Below are 19,376 nucleotides of genomic sequence, written 5' to 3'. Positions count from 1 at the left end.
ACAAAGAGTTTCTGATATGTACATTTCCTGAGTGATGCTCCCCTCCAGGCTCCATATGCTGGTCCTATTTTCTCATTGTTGTGAATGTCAAGTTTAAATGTCCAACTTCCATGTGGATATTCACATTTGAATGCTTAAGATGAGTCCTGTGTCTCCCACTCCTAGAATTAGGAACCTAGCATCTAGACGGAAGAGTATGAAGTGCCTGAACAGATAATATAATTTTCTGAATGCTGTCCTAATCATTAGTGTCTGCTTCATGGCATTGAAAGTAATAAGAGTTCTGCAGAACAGAATACAGAGGAACTAGAAAATTCTCTCTTGAGGGGAGAAATTGGTGTCAATATCTCCTTTCGTCCTGGCAAGGTGTCTTCTGTTGGTTGATACACTCTAGTTGCTATCAGCAGTATCAAAGGACACAAAGTAATGTAAAAGAAGTTCCAGCCTTTGCCCAGGTATCTATAGCTTTCATTCCTGCTGTGCTATGCCATATTCAAAGTTAATTGGATGATCCAGTTTTAAACCTGAAGTACAGTATGAACCTAGAGACTGTATCAGTGCAGTTGTAAGTTGCTTAAGGAGCAAACATCTACAATGTTTGGTACAAAAAGCTGGAGGCCAGAACAAGAGTGTTGGAAGCATATTAGCAGTTAATGACTGAAAATAGAGGTGACCAGTGGAATGGGAATGTATACAATAACCATATAACAAAAACCAGATTTTTTCCAGTTTAGTAAAATTCTACATTGTGAGAGACTGGTATGAAGACAGTTTAAGGGACTCTGCATTCCCTCCATTCCCCTGCACTGCAATAAAGCATCATCCTGTTTCTTTCCATATGCCATTTAGTGTTCAAAATAGATCAAGTGAGCTAAGTTGCCTTTACAAACTAAATCAGACTGTAAGCTTTGTATTTGTTTCATTCATCATGTGCTTTTGAGGCCTCCTCATGTTCCTGTTAATAATTCAGGCTTTGCCTATTCTAGGTTTATTGCTCAGAGAGACAGTACCTTTTGCTGAGTTGAGCATATGGCTAACAGGAGCTATGTCAGGTAAAGAATGCAATCTGTAGTTTTTCACCTTATTCTCTTTTGTTGTTAGTCAGCTTTGGAATAGAACTATAATGCAGTCAGGTTTGTTACAACTGTTAGCTTGGGTAGCCTGTTACTTTGATATAGCTGGAAAAATGCCAAAGATCTCAAGTGTCTTGAAGACTGTCAACCTTTTGCTTTTTCTGTTTCTTGTTGCAATAGATGAGAACAGAGCAAGTCCTGAAGCAAACTGGATTAGGTAAGAAAGAGTTTTTAAATGTTGTCATCTTTTACACCCTGGAGAAAAACTAAATGTGTTGTTTTGACTCCCTTCCACAAAATAGACAAGTCCTTGTCTCATTCTGCTAACATGTCATAATTGTTCTACAGATGTCAGCTGGTAGCTGGGGACTGCTCCTCTGCTTGGAGCTGTATTTATTAACCTTTTTATTTTTTTCTTTCTCATGTAATGAAATTAAGCTATTCAGCCGGGCAAAATAGCTGATTCCTGATTTCATCTTAATGCCAAGAACACTGTGAAAGTTACGGAGAACATGTAATTAAATGTAACAGTTACTGACAGTTGTTGCTTTGCAATGTGGCCTTCATACGTTTCTGTAACAGCACAGCTATACTTGATAGGTTGCATTAGAGGTGTAATTCCATTCGTAAAATTCCCTAAGGGTAGAACTGCCCTTGTGATTTTGGGCTTTTTCAGCCCCTTCTCTTTCTACTGCAGTTCAAAAACTACTTGCTGGTGAGAGACTTTTGAACTGAGAGGTGTGTGGCATGATGAAATACAAATGTCTGTGACTGGTGAAAGTCTTAGGTATATTTTTTAGGTAACTCTTTAGTCTCACCTCTGAAAGAAAATTCAGTGCTTAGTTTCTACAGGCCTTACCTGTCGGCCTCCTTCAAAAGAGTGATTGTTATAAACCGTACCTTAAAGGCTGTTAGTCTTGACTTACGAGTTTGTAGTGTTGATAGTTATGATGTAGGGCAGTGCCTAGAGTATTGGAGGAGGAGTAAGCTTTTACAACCTTGATACAATAAGAAAGGATGGATTGTGAAGAGTGCAGCCTGTACTGCTTTCATTATAACTCCTGTCTGAAGAATTGAGTCATGGTATACCTTTTTCTGCTTGGGTTCTTTGCCAAAAAAATAAAATGGTAGCTTTCTTTCTCATCAGGATTCATGGCCCTGTCAGTGTCAACCTATTGTGAAATGAAACCTGGGGGTTTCATTATCAAAAATTTTAAAAAGAAAAATCAATTCCCTGAAAATAATAATGCTGTAGGTAACAATTTTCAGCTGAGGATTTGCGTATTGTAAGTGTTAGCTCTTTTTAAAAAAACCCAAAAATTCTTGCGTGGGATACTTATATATGTGTATAGTAACAAGAATAGCTCTTTTTAAGTCACTGTGATAATGGGGCTAATGACAAGACAGTTGGCACTGCCGCGCTAAGGTGATCTTCACCCTTGCAAGACAAAATATAGTTAGATTAGCACAATTCTTGCAGAGATATGCAGTTATCCATGTGTATAAAAGATTTGACTCCTGTTAGCCAGCAGATGCCTGTGTCCTTGACAAAGCTGTTTTTGCAAGATAGATATATCTATAGAATTCACAGTGATTTGTAGTATATGCCACAGCTTCTTCTCCAAAGTGCTTTGTGACATGAAAACATGCAAATATTTTGGGGACTACATGGAGGATATTGTGGAGTGTAGTGATGATACCTTTACTGGTAAGGCTGCCCTGAGCCCAAGGTATATCAGATTGTCATAGGACCAAGTAAACCTTCTACTCTGCCCTTGACACAGTTCCAGCTCTATGATGGAGGCTGTAGTGAACTCCTAGATAAGCAGTTGTGCCCTACCTTTGCTGCCTTCCCAGTCTTTCGTCTTTCTTACATTTGGACCCGGGTGTGCGGGTCTCAAGTAGAGCTTTTTAACTATAGTCCTGCATCTCCTTGTTCCAGGTGTTCTATTTTCTACCTGTAGCTGTCAGGAGAGAGAAGTTTTTTGCAGAACAGTTTTTTAGGAGGACTCTGTGTCATTAATAAGTAGCATATTGTAAATGTTTTGGTAAAGACTTTGTAACATCCTAGAGTGGGGGGGTGAGGGGGTGGGTGTCCTGCAAAGGGAGAGGGCACTTGTTTTACCATGGGCTGCTTAAGTGCAGCTGTAAGGCAGACACTAAATAGAGATTTGAGATTCATATGGAAATGATGTGTTGTATGTAAAAATAAGTATAAGAAGGTAGAGGCATCTCTGGCAATTTTTTGTGGATAGTAAAAGAAAATAATAAGAAAAGAACACTTTTTCCTGGCACTGAAACCTGAAACAACAGAAAAGGCTGCTTAAAACAGTTGAAAGAGTGCTGTCTCTGCTCTTTGTGATTTCCTGGGTAGGTATAGGACTAGAAGAGTGGTCCTGATCTCAAAGGGGATCTCGATTACATTTGATTACTTCTTGGAAAAAGAAAAATCCCATCCATAGTTTTGTTTCATAAATACTTTCCTGCACAAGCAGAATTTACTGAACTCTTCCAGGTGGAAAGTTTCCCGATTTCTAGCAGTGTGTTCTGCTACTTCTACCCTTAGCTTAGGCATTGTGCAAATGTGACAGAAAGAGGGAAATGGTTCATGGTAGTTCAACTGTAAGAATAATTTGTTCTATTAGTCTTTGATGATCAGTGCTGTTGACAGTTCTCATCTCTTCCATGGTCTTCCTACTTCTACTATTCTCTGTTACCCAGCCTAGCATGAACTGAAGGGTGGAAATGAACTGTGGTTAATTTGGGCCTGAAAGACAGACAGGACAAGTATTTTCAGTAAATCTCTCTCTTTCCCTCTCTCTCTCCTTTTTTTATTGTTAGTAAGTATGTACAAAATATATACAGAATTTTAATACAAAGTAAGAGTTACTATGAACAAGACAAAATGGAAATGGAGAAGTAGCTTAGTGTGGTGCAGTGATTTTTCAGAGAAAAGGTTGCCTGTAGGATTAAGGCGGCCTGAAGGTCAGTCCTCTGAACATACCAAGACTTTGGCTGGTGGTAGAAAATTATTTTCCTGCAAATGCTTATCAGCTCACTGCAGATTTTGCAAAATCTGTGGTCTTACTGAGGCATTTATTTTAAAAACCATTTTTAACAGCTGTTATTCCATATAGGTGAGGTTTTTTACTTAGAAAAATGAGAAAGTTGCAAAGTTCCCTGAGTTACTGCATACTTTTTAATATCTTAAAAAGCATTAAAACCTGGAGTTATAGGGAGAGCAGAAGCTGTTCTTCTTCAGGGTTCTTCAGGTTTCTGATTTCTGAATATGTTCCTGAGCAGTCTGGATGTAACTGACCTCCTCTCTGCCATGAGACAATCCTGTCATGTTTTAGTACGTCCATACAATTTGTCACTGAGCTATTTGATACATCATTGTATTTGCTCTACAGACTTGGTATAAAATCTGTTCTGAAAGAAAAAAAAATTTAAAGCCTTATTTCTGGTATTGAAAGAATGTAATATTGCCTTTGATAGCAGTTTTCCTGCATACATGGGAAATTAACTTAGTCTGAGTGCGTAAAGCAGGAGGAGTTGTACAACGTGTAGAGTGGGATGGCAGTTTTCATGTCTCCTGGTATATTTTTTACACTGTATTTTAAACCTACTGGAGGGATGAATGATAGATGTGATTAATTCCAACTCACTTGAAAGAAGAGGGCATATTCAGTGCACATCTTGTTGTTTCCAGTTGTTCTCTCATCATTTCTGTCAGTAGTTACATGGATGATCTTTATAACTTGTGTTTAGCCTGTGAAATGGATATAAAGACCTGCCAGAGTACCTTTTCTAATACATTTTCTTCTGAGGAAACAAACCTAACGTAAATGTCACTTGTGGTATGAGCAACTGTAGCAGATGAAGCATTGAATTAATGGTCCTGAGAGGCAAGGCAGGAGAGATTATGAGATAAATATGGTAGATGTAGTACATAATTCAAAAAGTTTCCTGTGATTAAAAATGAATTCAAGGAAAAAGAGTATATCTTCAAAAGTTAAGAGCATTTTAAAATCACTTTATCTTTTGTATGTTTGGAAAAGTGTTAAAAATAATTTACAGCTATGTTTATGGGGAAAATTCCCCGTTAGTTTAATCAAAAGGATATTTTTCAGCTGTTGATCTTACATTGTTTTGTAATGAAAATTTTGAATATTCCAAAATGTAAGGAATTTGTTTATAAGCTGGTATGATGCCTAATGGTTTGTGGTGAGACACTGTCTTAGTGAAAAATGATTATAAAACTAAACTGCTTGCTCTATTGAAAACTGTACAAATGGTCATCAAATGAAGAGGAAGGACTGCTGTTAAGAGTATGTGACTTAACAACTGCTAATATGTAGGAAAGTGATGTTAGTGCAACTCCCTTACTGATGTTTGTTTCACAGCTTCAGAAGCAATTTATATGCTGGCAGAAGGTTTGGAGGCTCTACAGAAGTCAGCTAACAGTAAATTAAAGGAATACATGGGTGATTCATGTAAGGCTAAGTTGCTTCTCACTAGTGATAGTTCAGCCTCTTTCCAGTTTCAAGAGTGAAGGACTATGGTGACTGACTGTAATAATAGATACTGTAATGCAGAGAAACCAACTGATTTAATAGCTGGGCAAAAGGTTGTAATAAGGTGATTTCTAATGGCTTAAGGTTGCTCAGCTGAGAACTTCACAGAATTCAGCAGCACTCCTGAGAAAATGTGCTTGGTTTCATGTTCCCTCATAGCAGCAAACTGGTTGCTGTGAAAACACCTTTTGACCAATCTGCCAAAAGGCCTTTGGAATAGAAAATTCATCCACTGTCTGAGCTGGAAGGTGATTGCTCTTTGTGACAGGCTGAAAGACTGAGGATAAAACATGTATAAGGAACACCTAAGAATGCAATTTTGTGTACTTGTTAAATCAGATAATGTGCTTTCTCTGCAAACAGTTGTGGTGAAGAGTCCACACCCCACTTCCCCCGTCTTATATTAAGGTGATTTTTCCACATGTAAAAGTCTGTGTCCAGGAGTACATCTTTTGCAATCTGACTAGTTCCACAAGAACTGAAATGGAGAAAACAGCATTTTAGCCTTCAGGGCTGTACTGTGGACAAGAATGTTGCAATGATGCCATTTCCTCAAGGTATGGCTCTTGATAAAGCTGTCTTAAAGTTTTGTTGTATTTGCCTCCATATGCCGTAGTGTAGCTTTCCTTCTTTATTTAATCTGATTTTTCTGATCTTAATGATACGTCTGGAGAGATGTGGAAAGCATAGTAGTAGTGTGAAGTTTTAATGGTGAAAAGGTCTGTAAGTCTTGGATGGTGCAAGTATATAAACTTTATTTGTCTATCTGAAATATGGAGTCATCTTCCTAAGTAAATTTTAAATATCTCTTGTGTTGTACAGGAAAAGGAAATTATAAGAAGTGGTTCAGGACACATTCAGAATTTAATGAAGGAAGGGTTTTTGCTGGTCCCTTACTGACAGAAGTGAGAAGGCTGTATACCTCCTTATTAAAGTCTTGATGACAAATGAGTATTAATATTTCATTAGGCAGAAGAATACTTTGTTAGCATTCAGACTTGGTCTTACTCTTGCATGAATTCCAGAGACATACAAATCAGAAGACTAATTCTGTAAAATAATACATACTGAATTGCCAGAATTTTGCAGGAGCTGTTTATTTAATAGAAGGAAGAAAATAATTAAATTTGAAAATAGGTTTTGGGAGAGAGGATTTTTTTAGAAGCTGTTCCTGAAATAAGGTTCTGCTTTACAGTGTGGCTTTTTTGTGTAATTAAATATTGTCTGTCTAAATTATTACTTAACTAAGAACAGAATGTCCTTATGGCCTCAAATGCTTGCTTATCCTGTGTGAAGGAGGAAAAGAAAAAGAAAAAAAGAAAATACAAAAAGGAGTTTGCCTTAAAATATTTGCCTAACAAGTTCCACACTACATTCCTTTGTATTTCAATGAACATTTTCTATATAAATAGTGTTAACATAAGAAATGGACATTAAACATTAGTTTAAGAGTCTGTGAACATTAACAGTTATAGCCAGGTAATGCTGTACATGTGTCTCTTCATTCGTCTTCCTTTCAGAAGGTGAAAAGAGTGATAATGAGAAAAATGTATCTGGCTTGTGTTAATCAGGCTGTTTGATTTCTCTGGTTTTGTGTCTTGATATACACTCACAGATCTGTCGATCTCACTGCTCTTTGGTTTGAAAAGTGTGTAAGCTTTTGCATGTTCTGAGGGAGGCTAGCAGAAAAAAGGCTTGAGTAAAGTACCAGTAGGCACTGTGCAGCAGGGGCTGGGCTGCCCTGTGAGGGCAGAGGGGCCAGGAGTCATGGGTGCCGGTGAGGCAGCAGGGCCAGTGGCCACACTGAGCATGGGGCATCCTGTCAGGACCCCAGGCAGGCATGGGGGCAGGCCCAGGGATGGCAGCCAGTCAGCTGACAGTGCAGCGACTGCCAGGTGAGTCTGGAGGAACAAGGCAGACTCAAGGTCTCTTAAAATCAAGTCCATGGGTTAGTGTTTGGGTCTGGATGAGTGGGGTACCTGCTTAGGCAGAGACATGGCTAAAGGATAGCCTGGACAGGGACCAAGGACGATAGCCTCTGGTTAAATGCAGCTTCCAAGAGAAGTAAATGCCCTGACACTGCAACCTTTTGCAAAATAATGTAATCCATTGTGCTGCTTGTGCTGGGCATTATCCTGGACTCGTTGTAGTTGATAGGCAGTTTTACATGCTGATCTTGCTTCAGTCAGAGCTCACATGCCTGTCTGCTGCAGGTCTGTTTTCTCCTGATGTTTTGGATTCATGAACACCTTCATTATGTCAGAGTACAGCCCACTCAAGACTGGAGTCGTTCTGGCATGGATGGCTTCAGTTGCTGACACAATCTAATTGCCTTGTCAAGGATTAATTCTGGATTTTGCAGTATTTTCCTTAAGATCTCTACCAGTGACCTATTTAACTTTTAAACTTGCGTGATTGTCTCTTCATCTTTTGAAGTGTTTTTTTTGTACTCAAACCTGTAATGGATTCCATTTTTATGTGGAGTACCATATAGCTTCTGATTTTGTCACATTGCACTGCACTTCCTTTCTACCTCTGAATTAGCAAATACATCAACTGCTTCAGAATCTGTCATCTAAAAGATTTTTCTTCCTTTTTCACTGACAATCAGTAGTTGAAGGTACAGAATGAACTGTGGTTTACATCCCCTCATTTTTTCTCCTCCCTTTTTACTCCGGGAGTCCAGGAGGCCTGTGAATAATTTCTGAAATCACTGTAGATTTGAGGTCCTTGAAAGAGTTATTATTCAGAGAACAAGACCAGCAGAACATGGTTTTCCCTAACCTGTCTCAGTAAGATGGGTTGTTTTTTCCCCCTATGGGTAAGATATTTGCAGTTTCAAAATCATTATTCGTTTGTGGCTGACCTTTCTCAGTAGTGATGAGAGGAAAGCAGCATGTGTAGTCTGTAATGTTCTTTCCTAATGTTTGCAGTAATATCTTTGCTGCCAGACTCATGAGAGTAGTGTGTCCCCTGTGTTCTGGACTGAATTAGGCAAGGGATCTGTAGTCTTACTGCTAAACCACTATCTAACTTCAGCAGCATTCATTACTAACACATGCAGCTTCTGTTAAAAGACTCATTTAACTATGAGTCACATCTCAATCCTGTGATTTTGTGTGTCTGCTTAAAGGATGGTTGTGATTTTACAACATGACAAATACATAAAAAGTAAATGTTTCCATTTAGAGAGGCTTTTTTCCCTGAGGTTTGACCATTTTCCAGCTAATTTTATGCTTCACAAAGGACTAATAGATTTTGAAAAGTTGAGCCAAATGTGAATAATCAAGTGTGTTATGGAGTAGGTGAGACTTTTCACATGAGACCATAATCAGTCAGCCTCTCCAGAAGGTGAAAAGCAATTGTTTGATGGAGGAACAGATTACTGCCTTCTTAGATAAAGGAGTTGCAGTTTGTGTTTAGAGGTGCCCCAGAGACAGGGATGGATTATGAAGTGGGATATGAGCTGAAAAAGAGCTGTGAGTTTATTTGATCAGACCTGTAAGGGCTGATCTGAGTCTAAATGTATGCAGACTTCTTTTTAAAATTTCTATTCTCTTTTGACTTTACAAACCTTGGTAAACCGAATTGTCTTATTATGAATGCTGTAAATAAACCCTTTATCTAGCTGTTTATATTGACCTGGTTTAGGTGTGGGGTGATATCAGTACAGCCAACTAACTTGAAGGAATTTTTGCCTGTAGCCTATGTATGCAATACATAGGTGGTTCTGAAACCATTTCAGGCAACCAGCAGCCCAAAATATTTCTTAGGTGCTGTAAAGATAGTGGAGTTGCACAGGTCAATGCACAAACCAATAACTCATTGTCTAAGAAGAGATATTTGCACTGCTGAAGAGGAATCTCTCTGGAATGCTAGTCAGAAGGCCAGGGGTTGCAAAGGAGTATGATTAGGGGATGTTACCACACATTTTACAAATTGGAAAAACAGAGATAGAAGTGAGAATTTTTTTTCTGTGATAACACACAAAAATACTCTATCTTGATGCTTAGCCCATTGCTGTACCATGCTTTCAGGTGAAGTTTTCTTCCACCTGCTCTTGCTTCCCCATATAGAAGTTGTCTTCACCAATGTAAAAGTTGAACAGACTGTTAGGTCACCATGCCTCTGAGATAACATCCCATTTTAGAAGTACTTCAGTTTTCATTAGTGAATTAACTGAACATATAAATATTTATTACTATCTCAGATGTCTATTACAACAGGAAATAAATAATTCATTATAGAGAATTACCTTTGTACAACTGATACCACAAGGATATAAATCAGATATGGCAGTTTCCAAAAACGCAACACAATATATTGTTTTTGCTGAAACACCCTCAAGTGAGTATCTTGTTGATGCAACCATTGCTTTTTTAAGCTGAGTAACAAACCTTCCATTATGTGAAGAGTAGTGAAGAAAGTCTATTTACAGAAATGTGCATGTAGTTAAAGTATATTGACAGCTGGGACAGTTCAAGGAATCTATATACAATATGTAATTTCTGTTTGACATTGGGATGGTTTTTGTGTAAATCTATCAGACTATAAGCATCATTTTAAACGTGGTTTCATTTGCTTATCTGTTATGCTTCTGCCTCTGTAGATTGGTTGAAATAAACTGCACCTGCCAAAAGCTAAGAAAGAGGAAAAATTAAATTTTGATGACTGAGTGACACTAATGAATACTCAGTGTGACAAATCAATTATCAAACTTTAAGTGGGAGGCTAGACTTTGGTGGGGGACTTTGGTCACATAGTGTGTTTGAAGAGGAATGACCTAGCAAGGCAGGCTAGAAGATTAAAGGAGAGGGATTCTTATCAGCCATTTTGAAGGAAAATCAGCCTCTCTTTTCACAAAAAGGCAGCATGCTGCAGCGATCAAGAGGAGAGACTTAGAAAAGAAGAGTAAATGTGTTTCAGAGTAAATGACACAAGCTTGAAGGAAGAGACTGGGGACTCCTGGTTATAGTGAAAAGGTGAAAGAGTTCAAGATGCCAGGAAGCTGAGACAGGTAAGTCAAAACAAGATGTCTGTTGGTTTTACTGTTTATTTATGTTCATTGCAACAGCTAAAGTAAAGGAGTTTTCAGAAACCCTGTTAAGTCTGTGCATATATTTATTTCACCTCACACATACCTTTAAAAATACCCTTGCTGTGGAGCTGAGAGAGGGCTTCAAGGCATGGGAGAACTAGCTGCCAGCATGCTTCTGTGGCTGAGATCGTCCACAAAGTCACATGTCTGATGAGAGAAGCCACAATGTACATGCCTTGAGCTTCAAGGAACACTTAGAGCAAACCATGGGGCTGCCTCGGCACTGTTACCTGGGAACAGCTGATGAGACTTCTGAGAGGGGTGATGCAATGGGACATTGCTGTAGTGTTTAGAGAAGTATAGCTTAGGATGTCTGTGTAGGAGACACCTTTGAATACAGGGTATTGTTGAAAGGTACCAGTTTGTCCAATTTGTAAATAGAACCTGAAGCATATATAAAATATGATTTTTGCAGTACAGGAGGTGCGTTCTCGTCAAGAGTATCTCTTGAGTTCTCTGAACTCCTAGGACTGTATTTGAAATGTAGACTCTATTTGTAATGCTATCTTGTAAAAGGAGCATCCTAATTACACCACATCCCTCATACCATATAAAGATACCCTTCTTGAATAGATAAGTCAGTTTCTGTTTTGCTCAGCATGCTTTTATTGTGCTTCAAACTTCGTTCTTTTAGCAGGTACTCTCTGCGTAAGCAGTAAGTTAGGAACTGGGGCTATTTGCAAAGGGTATCCTTATTAAAGGGGAAATGACCCACTGTCATATGAAGTGATAGAACATAATGGCTGAAGGTGAAGCAGAGTTTAAAATGTAATACAGTAGATCCTGTTTCATATTGTCTGTACAGTCTAATCTACTTTTAGTGTACCTTAACTGATATCTTGGTTCAGTGCTGCTTGTGGTGACATACAACTATTTTATCTATTCTCTCTTTCTGTTTTTTCAAGCGGTGTCACGAATGTTTTCCTCTTTGGAGTTCTGAAACCACAGTATTGAACACAGAGCTGTTCCATAAACTGAACAATATGTATTAAAAAAACTAAACAGCTGCTAATGAACTGCTAAAGGCTGATTATTCCAGGTCATAGTTACTGTACCCAGTGTGTGATACAGCATTCTTACCTGTCATATTTTCTCTTTGTAAATTAAGTTCAGGCATTCTCTTAAGTTTCTTCCAGACCATCTGCAGCAGCCCAAGAGTTAATCTGGGAGAAAGGCCAGTTTGGTACTTTATTCTTTGTTTAAATTCTATTCTGAAAGTTCATGGGCAATTTTGTTGTTGTTATGAAATTGTTTCTCTTCAAGATCACAACTCTTGGAGGCATTAATCTCCTTCAAATCCCCTGAATCAGTAGGAATTGAAATTGATTAGTGCTTCTTAGTGTGAAATAGCTGACAGGAGCAAGCTCTGAGAATTTTTGCTCTTGCTGCTATTGGCATCTATTTTTTTCTCCTGGGGTGCTTGTATCTTTTCACTTAGTGGGATAGCTGAGTATTTTGGTGATGTGTTTTGTTTTAGTGGACATTAGGCCTAAATGTCAATTTGTAGGCTTTATGGCATCTTCCCTTGTGTGATAAAGATAAATCAGATCTTTCTTATTGATGACCATATATCAAAATGTGTTGTAGAGTGGACCAAGGTCTAAATTACTTTTCATATTTATAAGGCCAGACATTTTACTGAATGAATATCTGAGAGAATTGGAATATCGCAGCGATGTTGTTTGCTATTCACAATATAGAAATGTGTAAGCCTAGAAGAAAAGGTCCAACAGTAGTTATACCAGTTTGCTAACACATTATTCTTTTTGCTTCCTCTTAATATTAACAAATGGTAAGGTTTCTTTTGGGTTCAGATCAGCAAAAAACCAAAGTTGTTTTTATTACTCCCTGTAGATTAAGGCATTATTAAATAACATACACAGGTATAACAGCTTTGAGCAACTTATGTGTTTATGACTATCTGTCGTTTTTTATCTGTGCCCCCAAAACCTTTACTGATTTTCAAGTTCACTGTGAGCAGCAGTGGATATTGGGCATTGTCCAGCCACCTTTAGACAGTCACAGGATCACAGAATATGTTGAGTTGGAAGGCACCCACAAGGATCATAAGGTCCAGCTCATGGCCCCCCCAAGAGTCACACCATGTGCCTGAGAGCATTGTCCAAATGCTTCTTGAACTCGGTCAGGCTTGGTGCTGTGACCACTTCCATGGGGAGCCTGTCCCAGTGCCTGACCACCCTTTGGGTAAAGAACCTTTTCCTGATACCCAGCTTCAGCTTCCCCTGGCACAACTTCAGGCCGTTCCCTCGGGTCCTGTCACTGGTCACCACAGAGAAGAGATCAGTGCTGCTCCTCCTCTTCCCCTCACAAGGAAGCTGTAACTGCAGTGAGGTCTCCCCTCGGTCTCCTCTTCTCCAGGCTGAAAGACCAAGCGGCCTCAGCCGCTCCTCATACGGCTCCCCCTCAAGGCCCTTCACCAGCTCTGTTGTGATTCTTTGGACGCTTCTCTATAGTTTGTTACCTTACACTGTGGTACCCAAAAGTGCCCCCAGCACTCGAGGTGAGGCCGCCCCAGTGCAGAGCAGAGCGGGACAACCCCTCCCTTGCCTGGCTGGCGATGCTGTGCCCGGTGCCCCCAGGACACGGCTGACCCTCCCGGCTGCCAGGGCACTGCTGACTCATGTTCAACTCACCATTGACCAGGACCCCCAGGTCCCTCTCTGTGGCACTGCTCTCCAGCATTCCCCATACATTCTGTCTGTACATGCAGGGGTGCCCAATCCCAGGTGCAGAACCTGGCACTTCCCTTGCTGAACTTTACATGGTTGGTGGTTGCCCAGCCCTCTAATCTGCTGAGGTCTCTCTGCAGGGTCTCCCTGCCTTTGAGGGAGTCAACAGCTCCTCCCAGTTTTGCATCATCTGTGAACTTGCTTAGTATCCCAGTCCTGCCTCTTGTCTGGGAATATGTCAAGGCAATTGCTTGTGGTTTGCCTTGGTCTTTGTTACAGAATTTAACTTAGATGGCTATAGGCCTGGAAAGGATAACCCAAATAATACATTTATAATTTATTAAATTTAGTTCTTTAGAAGTTCTTTTGATAACTGCTCCTTGAAGATAGCTGCTGAAGGAGGTTTAAAATCAGTGGATTCTATCTTGTATGCCTATTATTATTTTTGAAGCCTGTTAGAGGAGAGAAATTATGCAAATTGGTGTCACGCTAGGCTACTGCACACATGCTGGTAATGCATAACAACTAGCTCACTGATGAAAATGCTTCATCTTAAGCAAGAGTCATTGTCAGCACTAAGATTCTTTGTATCATGATTAACAGTTTATTATTTTTCTTATGGATAAAAGAGAATATCTTTTCTTATTAAAAATCCTCATTAGAATAAAACTGCTGTAAAATAAATACTGGAGAATTATGGTAATGAATTATGATTGATTGCATTATACAATTAAGGTATATTGTGAAACAATAGGAAGATCCCTTCAAAATATTAAGTAGTTGTTGCTCACTCTCTGTGAATGACAAAGTGGCTTTAATTGTTCAGCTCCTGCTTGTAAAAGACTTGATAAATAGATCAAGCTCATTATCAATTAGTGTCACAATGATCTTTAGCATTAATGAAGTGAAGCTGCTAGGATTGAAGCAATTTATTTGTAGTTCCACAACAGCATCTTAAGCTAACACACACTACACACACTACTGTTGTCTAATACTGGTCATGAGAACCAGTACCTGGAACACACAGTTCTTTGCAGCACTGGCTGATACAAGCTCTCTTTGTGACGAAACTATCTTGGTGCTGAAGAATTCTGATACGCTTAGCAGGATAGAAATCCAATATAAGATAAGCTGGTTTCAGAAAATAGGTCACTAATGTAAGGTTGTAGTTATTTTCTTCCAAAGTTTATCCTACATCTGTCTTAGATTTCTTTTTCCTCGTCTGTCCACAAAGCATATCAAACTTTCTGAGTAAGACTGCAGTGAAGAGCCTGGTTTGGGTGTACGGGTCATCATTCTGTTGCAGCATTTCATCCATCCATTTTAGCACTAACACATGCATTTTGTTTGCCCTGTTAAATTGCTACTGAAGGAGGCAGAGAAAACCTTCTCAGGTATTGATTTTTCACACATGGGGAGTATACCTGGAAGTCACAGTTTATAACTGAATGGCTCATGAGATTATAAGCTTCATTTTAGTGCTGAGTTCAGAGCCTGAGGTGAAACTGATGTGTTAGCTGTTAGTCCTTTGTAACTGCTTTAGTGCATTTTGCTTGTTGGAATTCTATTTAAATAGCTTATATAAATAGCATTTGTGCAATAGGAATGCCGCTGATCAGAACCTATTGTTTGAGTTCTTAACAGGCTTTCAGATATTTGGATTTGGTCTTGGAAAATAATTTCTGCTTAATAATGTTTAATTTATTTAATAATCATGGTAACTGACTAGGTACATAATTTTATTCAGCATTTGGTCCTTGGAGTTGAAGATATGGAAACGATTAATGAAATGTTTATAGCTCCATGTGAATGATCAGAGGCTTTATTTTTCAGTGGTACTCAAAACTTCAATAGAAGTTTTTGTTGATTTCTGTTTTAGTAGCAAGGTACTCTTTACCTCACAGGGTAAGATGACTGTCAAAAATACTTGGTTTACCATGTGCAGGAAGTGATGTTTTGCAATAATTTGATTCTCAGCAAAACATTCAGTCTTTCATCACTGAATATAATTTTCTGTGTTAGTCCCAGTTAGTTTCTTAAATACACCGTGCCTACCAGAAAACCTTGGAAGTGTCATTTTCCATTAATAATACATTTTGCTAATTTTGTGAAAATAGAAGAAAAACATATTTTTTGCATATTGGCAAGAAGTGAAGATTTGCTACGCTAGTCATCTCTGAATTATGCAGTCTGCATATGCTTTGACCATTTTTTTGCATAAGTTTCAATGTCAGTAGTGATGTTAGGAGATTTACGTTGAACCTTAGTAGAACAGTCTTGAAGTTTTTTGAGAAAATCCTTTCTCACAGAAGATTGTATCCAGATTTGACAGAGAAATAGAAATCCCCCAAATAAAAAAGTTCCTACAGTTTTCATAAAAATCTTTGTCAGGCTAGAGGAATCAGCCATAAACACAGTCCCCTCTGAGGGGTGGTATAGGTTGTATTTTGTTCTTGATACATTCTAATTTGGTTGTTTTACCTATGTGCTAAAAGTGCCAGCTAAAGCAGATACTTTCTTTTGGAGATATCAGAGAAAAGAAAGAATGAAAGTTATTATGATGGTGTCTTGGGTAAAAGATGCAGACTGTTCAAATTCATTAGTTTAACTTCATCAACCAAGTTGCTTTTTGGTTTTCTTAAGTTTTGTGAATTACTGTTTACAAATCTTTTCATCCTACTTAGACTTCAGCTGTTGTGCATATTCAATTAAAGAAATTCGATTATGGAGACCAGAATAAAGCATATTCTATCTATAAAATCCTATGGAAATGAGTGGGATTGGATAATTCTAACAGAAAGAGATTTGATTGTGAATATAATACTGTTGACATGAGCAAAAATTAGATAGAAGAATCAAAGCACCAAGAAACTTTCTGAAGTATTAAGGAATATTTACAGTAAAAAAGATGGAGTGACTAGACTTTACCCTCACCTTTAAGACCTTCCTACTCTAGAAAATCCCAGTGGCTGCTTGTTCTGTTCTTGATTCTGCAGTAGATTGAGGCAGTGTTTAATTTATCTTATCGTGAATGACCCCATTCTGTGCATGTTAAGCAGATCTCTTTAAGACCAGTACTACACTGCTTGCAAGAACCATTCATCTAGCAAATAGCTTGAGATGAAGCAACGTGGTGTGACTGTTGTATTCATATGCAGATGACATGGAGCCATGGGTCTGTGGTAAAAGGGCAGCAACTTCAGAATTAACTTCTGGGAGGCAGAAGAAATCTGACTTTCATGGGAGATGCAGTTATTAAGGATCCAAGATGCAATGTTAACTGGACCCCATGAAGGATGGAAGTTCATCAAGAGTGTTGTGGCACTTACTTGGGAGTCACAGGATGAGGTGCTAAGTACTTCTGGAGTAAAATAACTTTGTGACTGAGCAGTGAAGTCAGCAGTGCCTCCTGATCTAACACAGTCCTGCTGAAAAGACTGAAAATGCACAACCAATTAGAAGAATGCAGGGGAGCTGGTCAGAGGCCAAGCTGTACTTTACCTTTGCCTTCATTCATCCTGGATCTGTTAATGAAACTGGTTGATCAGGTTGATGTATTCCCCCCCTACCCTGACTAGTTTGATTTATATGGACAATACAAAAATGATCAAACACTATTGGACTAAGGCTATGTTGTTCTCATAAATATAAGGGTCCAATAAGAGTTTACTTACAAACATTTGTAATGCAACACATCATGATGCATTGAATCTAAATGAAAACATATACTGGATTGTCTGGACTAGGCACATGCGTCTTTCCTACCATACATGTTCCAGGGTACTAATGGAGAGTTTTCTGGTTTAGATTCAAAGACTTGGTCCAAGAATTTGAGTTAAGGTTATGATCTTACAAGTGCCTTCAGTTCAGAACTGATTTAGGAGTGGTGGTGTGAAATTTTTACCATTTGACTAGAGTGTTCAGAAATCAAGTTCTTTGTTCTCTTTATTTCTAGAGAAATAGGTGACATTTACATTTCTGTGCCATGTTGTTAGTAGCCAGTTTTGGGGTCAGTTTGTTGTAGTTGATATTAGGAATGTGGTTGTGATTCATACTGTGATGAACTGGAAGCATAGACAAGACAAGGGAGCAAATAATCCCAATGCTTTCATCAGAGCTAGTGTCCAGACACAATCCATTGCCACTGGTTATCACTCAGTTCTGGTCCTGTGGCTAATACTGCAAGTCTAAAAGCTTAGAGTATCTAGTCCATCCATACAAAGGAAGCAAAAGAACATAAAATAACAAAGATACTCCTGAATTTAAAGGACTTTACGTAGACAATGAGAATGTATGTAAGCACAAATAATAAAAACTTTAAGAAGTTTAAGTTAGAATATGTGGAAAGGGAGAACACGTTTCCCACTTATATCCTCTCTGTTTCCAATTTTGAGTACTCAGAGTTGATTTCATGGTTTATATATTCAAGTGAGACTTGTTCTATGAATTGAATTTAGCTGGAGCCTTCTCAGGGATCTACCTTTCATCTATAGATAACAGCAGTTCTATTCTTGGTTGTCTTGTTTTGTCCCTTATGTTTGCTTAGTGAAAATATGTGATCAGCTGAAGTATAGGCCTTTTTTTTTTTTTTGTAAGTTGTATAGCATCAATAACAGCTTTTGAACATATTTTTGTCCTTCTCCTTCATCTTCTTCCATCACTTCCATCTTTTTATCCCAAAAAGAACTATCCACAGCACATTCTGCAGTCCCTCTTTCTGAGTCCAACTGACAGCAGTTACAGGATGGTATCTTGATAGATTTTTTTTTTTGGTATGCTTCATTTCAAGATACTGACATCCTCTTTGTTTTAACCTAGTCAGTGAGAAACAGCAGGAGGAGAATAGCAGAGGAAGCTGTTCTGACTATTGATTTTCTTGTGCCTTTTGTTGGTTCATTACTTCCTTTAACAATTGCTTCTGAGGTAGCTGTCTGTGTGTGACCACTACGAGCCAGCAGAATAGGGTCTGTCATGGTGAGGTGAGGCCGTAGCTGATAATGTCAACTCTACCTTCTGAATTCTTCTATCAAGGAGTTATCATTTAGTGTGGAACCAACAGTGAGTTCCCTACAAATAGTGAAATACCTTTACTTTTGAATATGTCATTCTTACTTTTCCACAGTATTTGTAAATGCCAGAAGTGCACAACCCAGCTGTTGCATGAGAGAGACAAGAGGGCTAAGGCAAATGGAACATTGCAAAAAGGAGCTATGTCCATGAATTATTTGTATGGAAAGAGTATTTTCACTATTTTCACTAGTATTGGCTGGTATTGCTATAATGTCCCTACCAGCTGTAAGAGAATTCAAAACTGCCTAGTACTGTGTATCATGATGGTTAGAAAGCACCAGGCTGAAGTGAGGCTCTTACTAATTCTAAAATCTCTACAGATGGTGCATCTTGCTGTAAGCTAGAAGAGGGTATATGTTGGAATGCAGAATGCAGTCACTGTTGTGAGCGAGGTGGTAGTGAAAATAGAACAATGATTGTAAAGCTATTTCTCTGGCTTATGAGTCACTTTTGTTCCTATAATTTTTCAGAAAGAGAGCTGTGATAATAGATTTGTGAGAAAAAGTTGCTGATTTTATTCCAGATGTAATTATTTCATTAACAAAATCTGCATGTTCTCTATAAAGTTTTGATTTTTTTGTGTTGTTTTCACAACCTAGGTGAATATCACAGTAGAACTTCTGGGACACCACACATTTTTCCAGATGGCTTTTCTGAGACTGTTTAGAGCCATGGAATACAATCAAAAGGCTGTGGTTCACAGATGGAAAATTGATTTGTGCACTGTCTGTAACCTATACTTCTTTTATGATATCTTACGTCTTACATGAGACACATAATACATGTAGTCTCTTTATCATGGGGATACTGCTAAGGGATGATAACATGCAGTCATTGATTCTAATGTTGATCTTAGAGAGAAATATTT

At 38.5% G+C, this 19,376-nt stretch overlaps 1 protein-coding gene across 1 annotated transcript in view; it reads left to right on the top strand.

Moving 5' to 3' along the window:
- Window positions 1–949: 949 nt before the first annotated feature.
- Window positions 950–19,376, top strand: part of MYO3B (myosin IIIB) — a gene marked incomplete at both ends in the record, with an annotated part of 202,185 nt that continues 183,758 nt past the window's right edge. The window contains 2 exons of the mRNA XM_082285588.1: window positions 950–1,052; window positions 1,254–1,290. Of these exons, the coding sequence (XP_082141714.1) occupies window positions 950–1,052; window positions 1,254–1,290 (140 nt within the window). The remainder of the gene's footprint in view (window positions 1,053–1,253; window positions 1,291–19,376) is intronic.

The sequence above is a fragment of the Coloeus monedula genome, assembly GCF_965178545.1.
Source record: "Coloeus monedula genome assembly, chromosome: 7".
Taxonomy (NCBI): domain Eukaryota; kingdom Metazoa; phylum Chordata; class Aves; order Passeriformes; family Corvidae; genus Coloeus; species Coloeus monedula.
The sequence above is the reverse complement of the archived record's forward strand: the minus strand, read 5'-3'. Positions and strand labels throughout refer to the sequence as shown.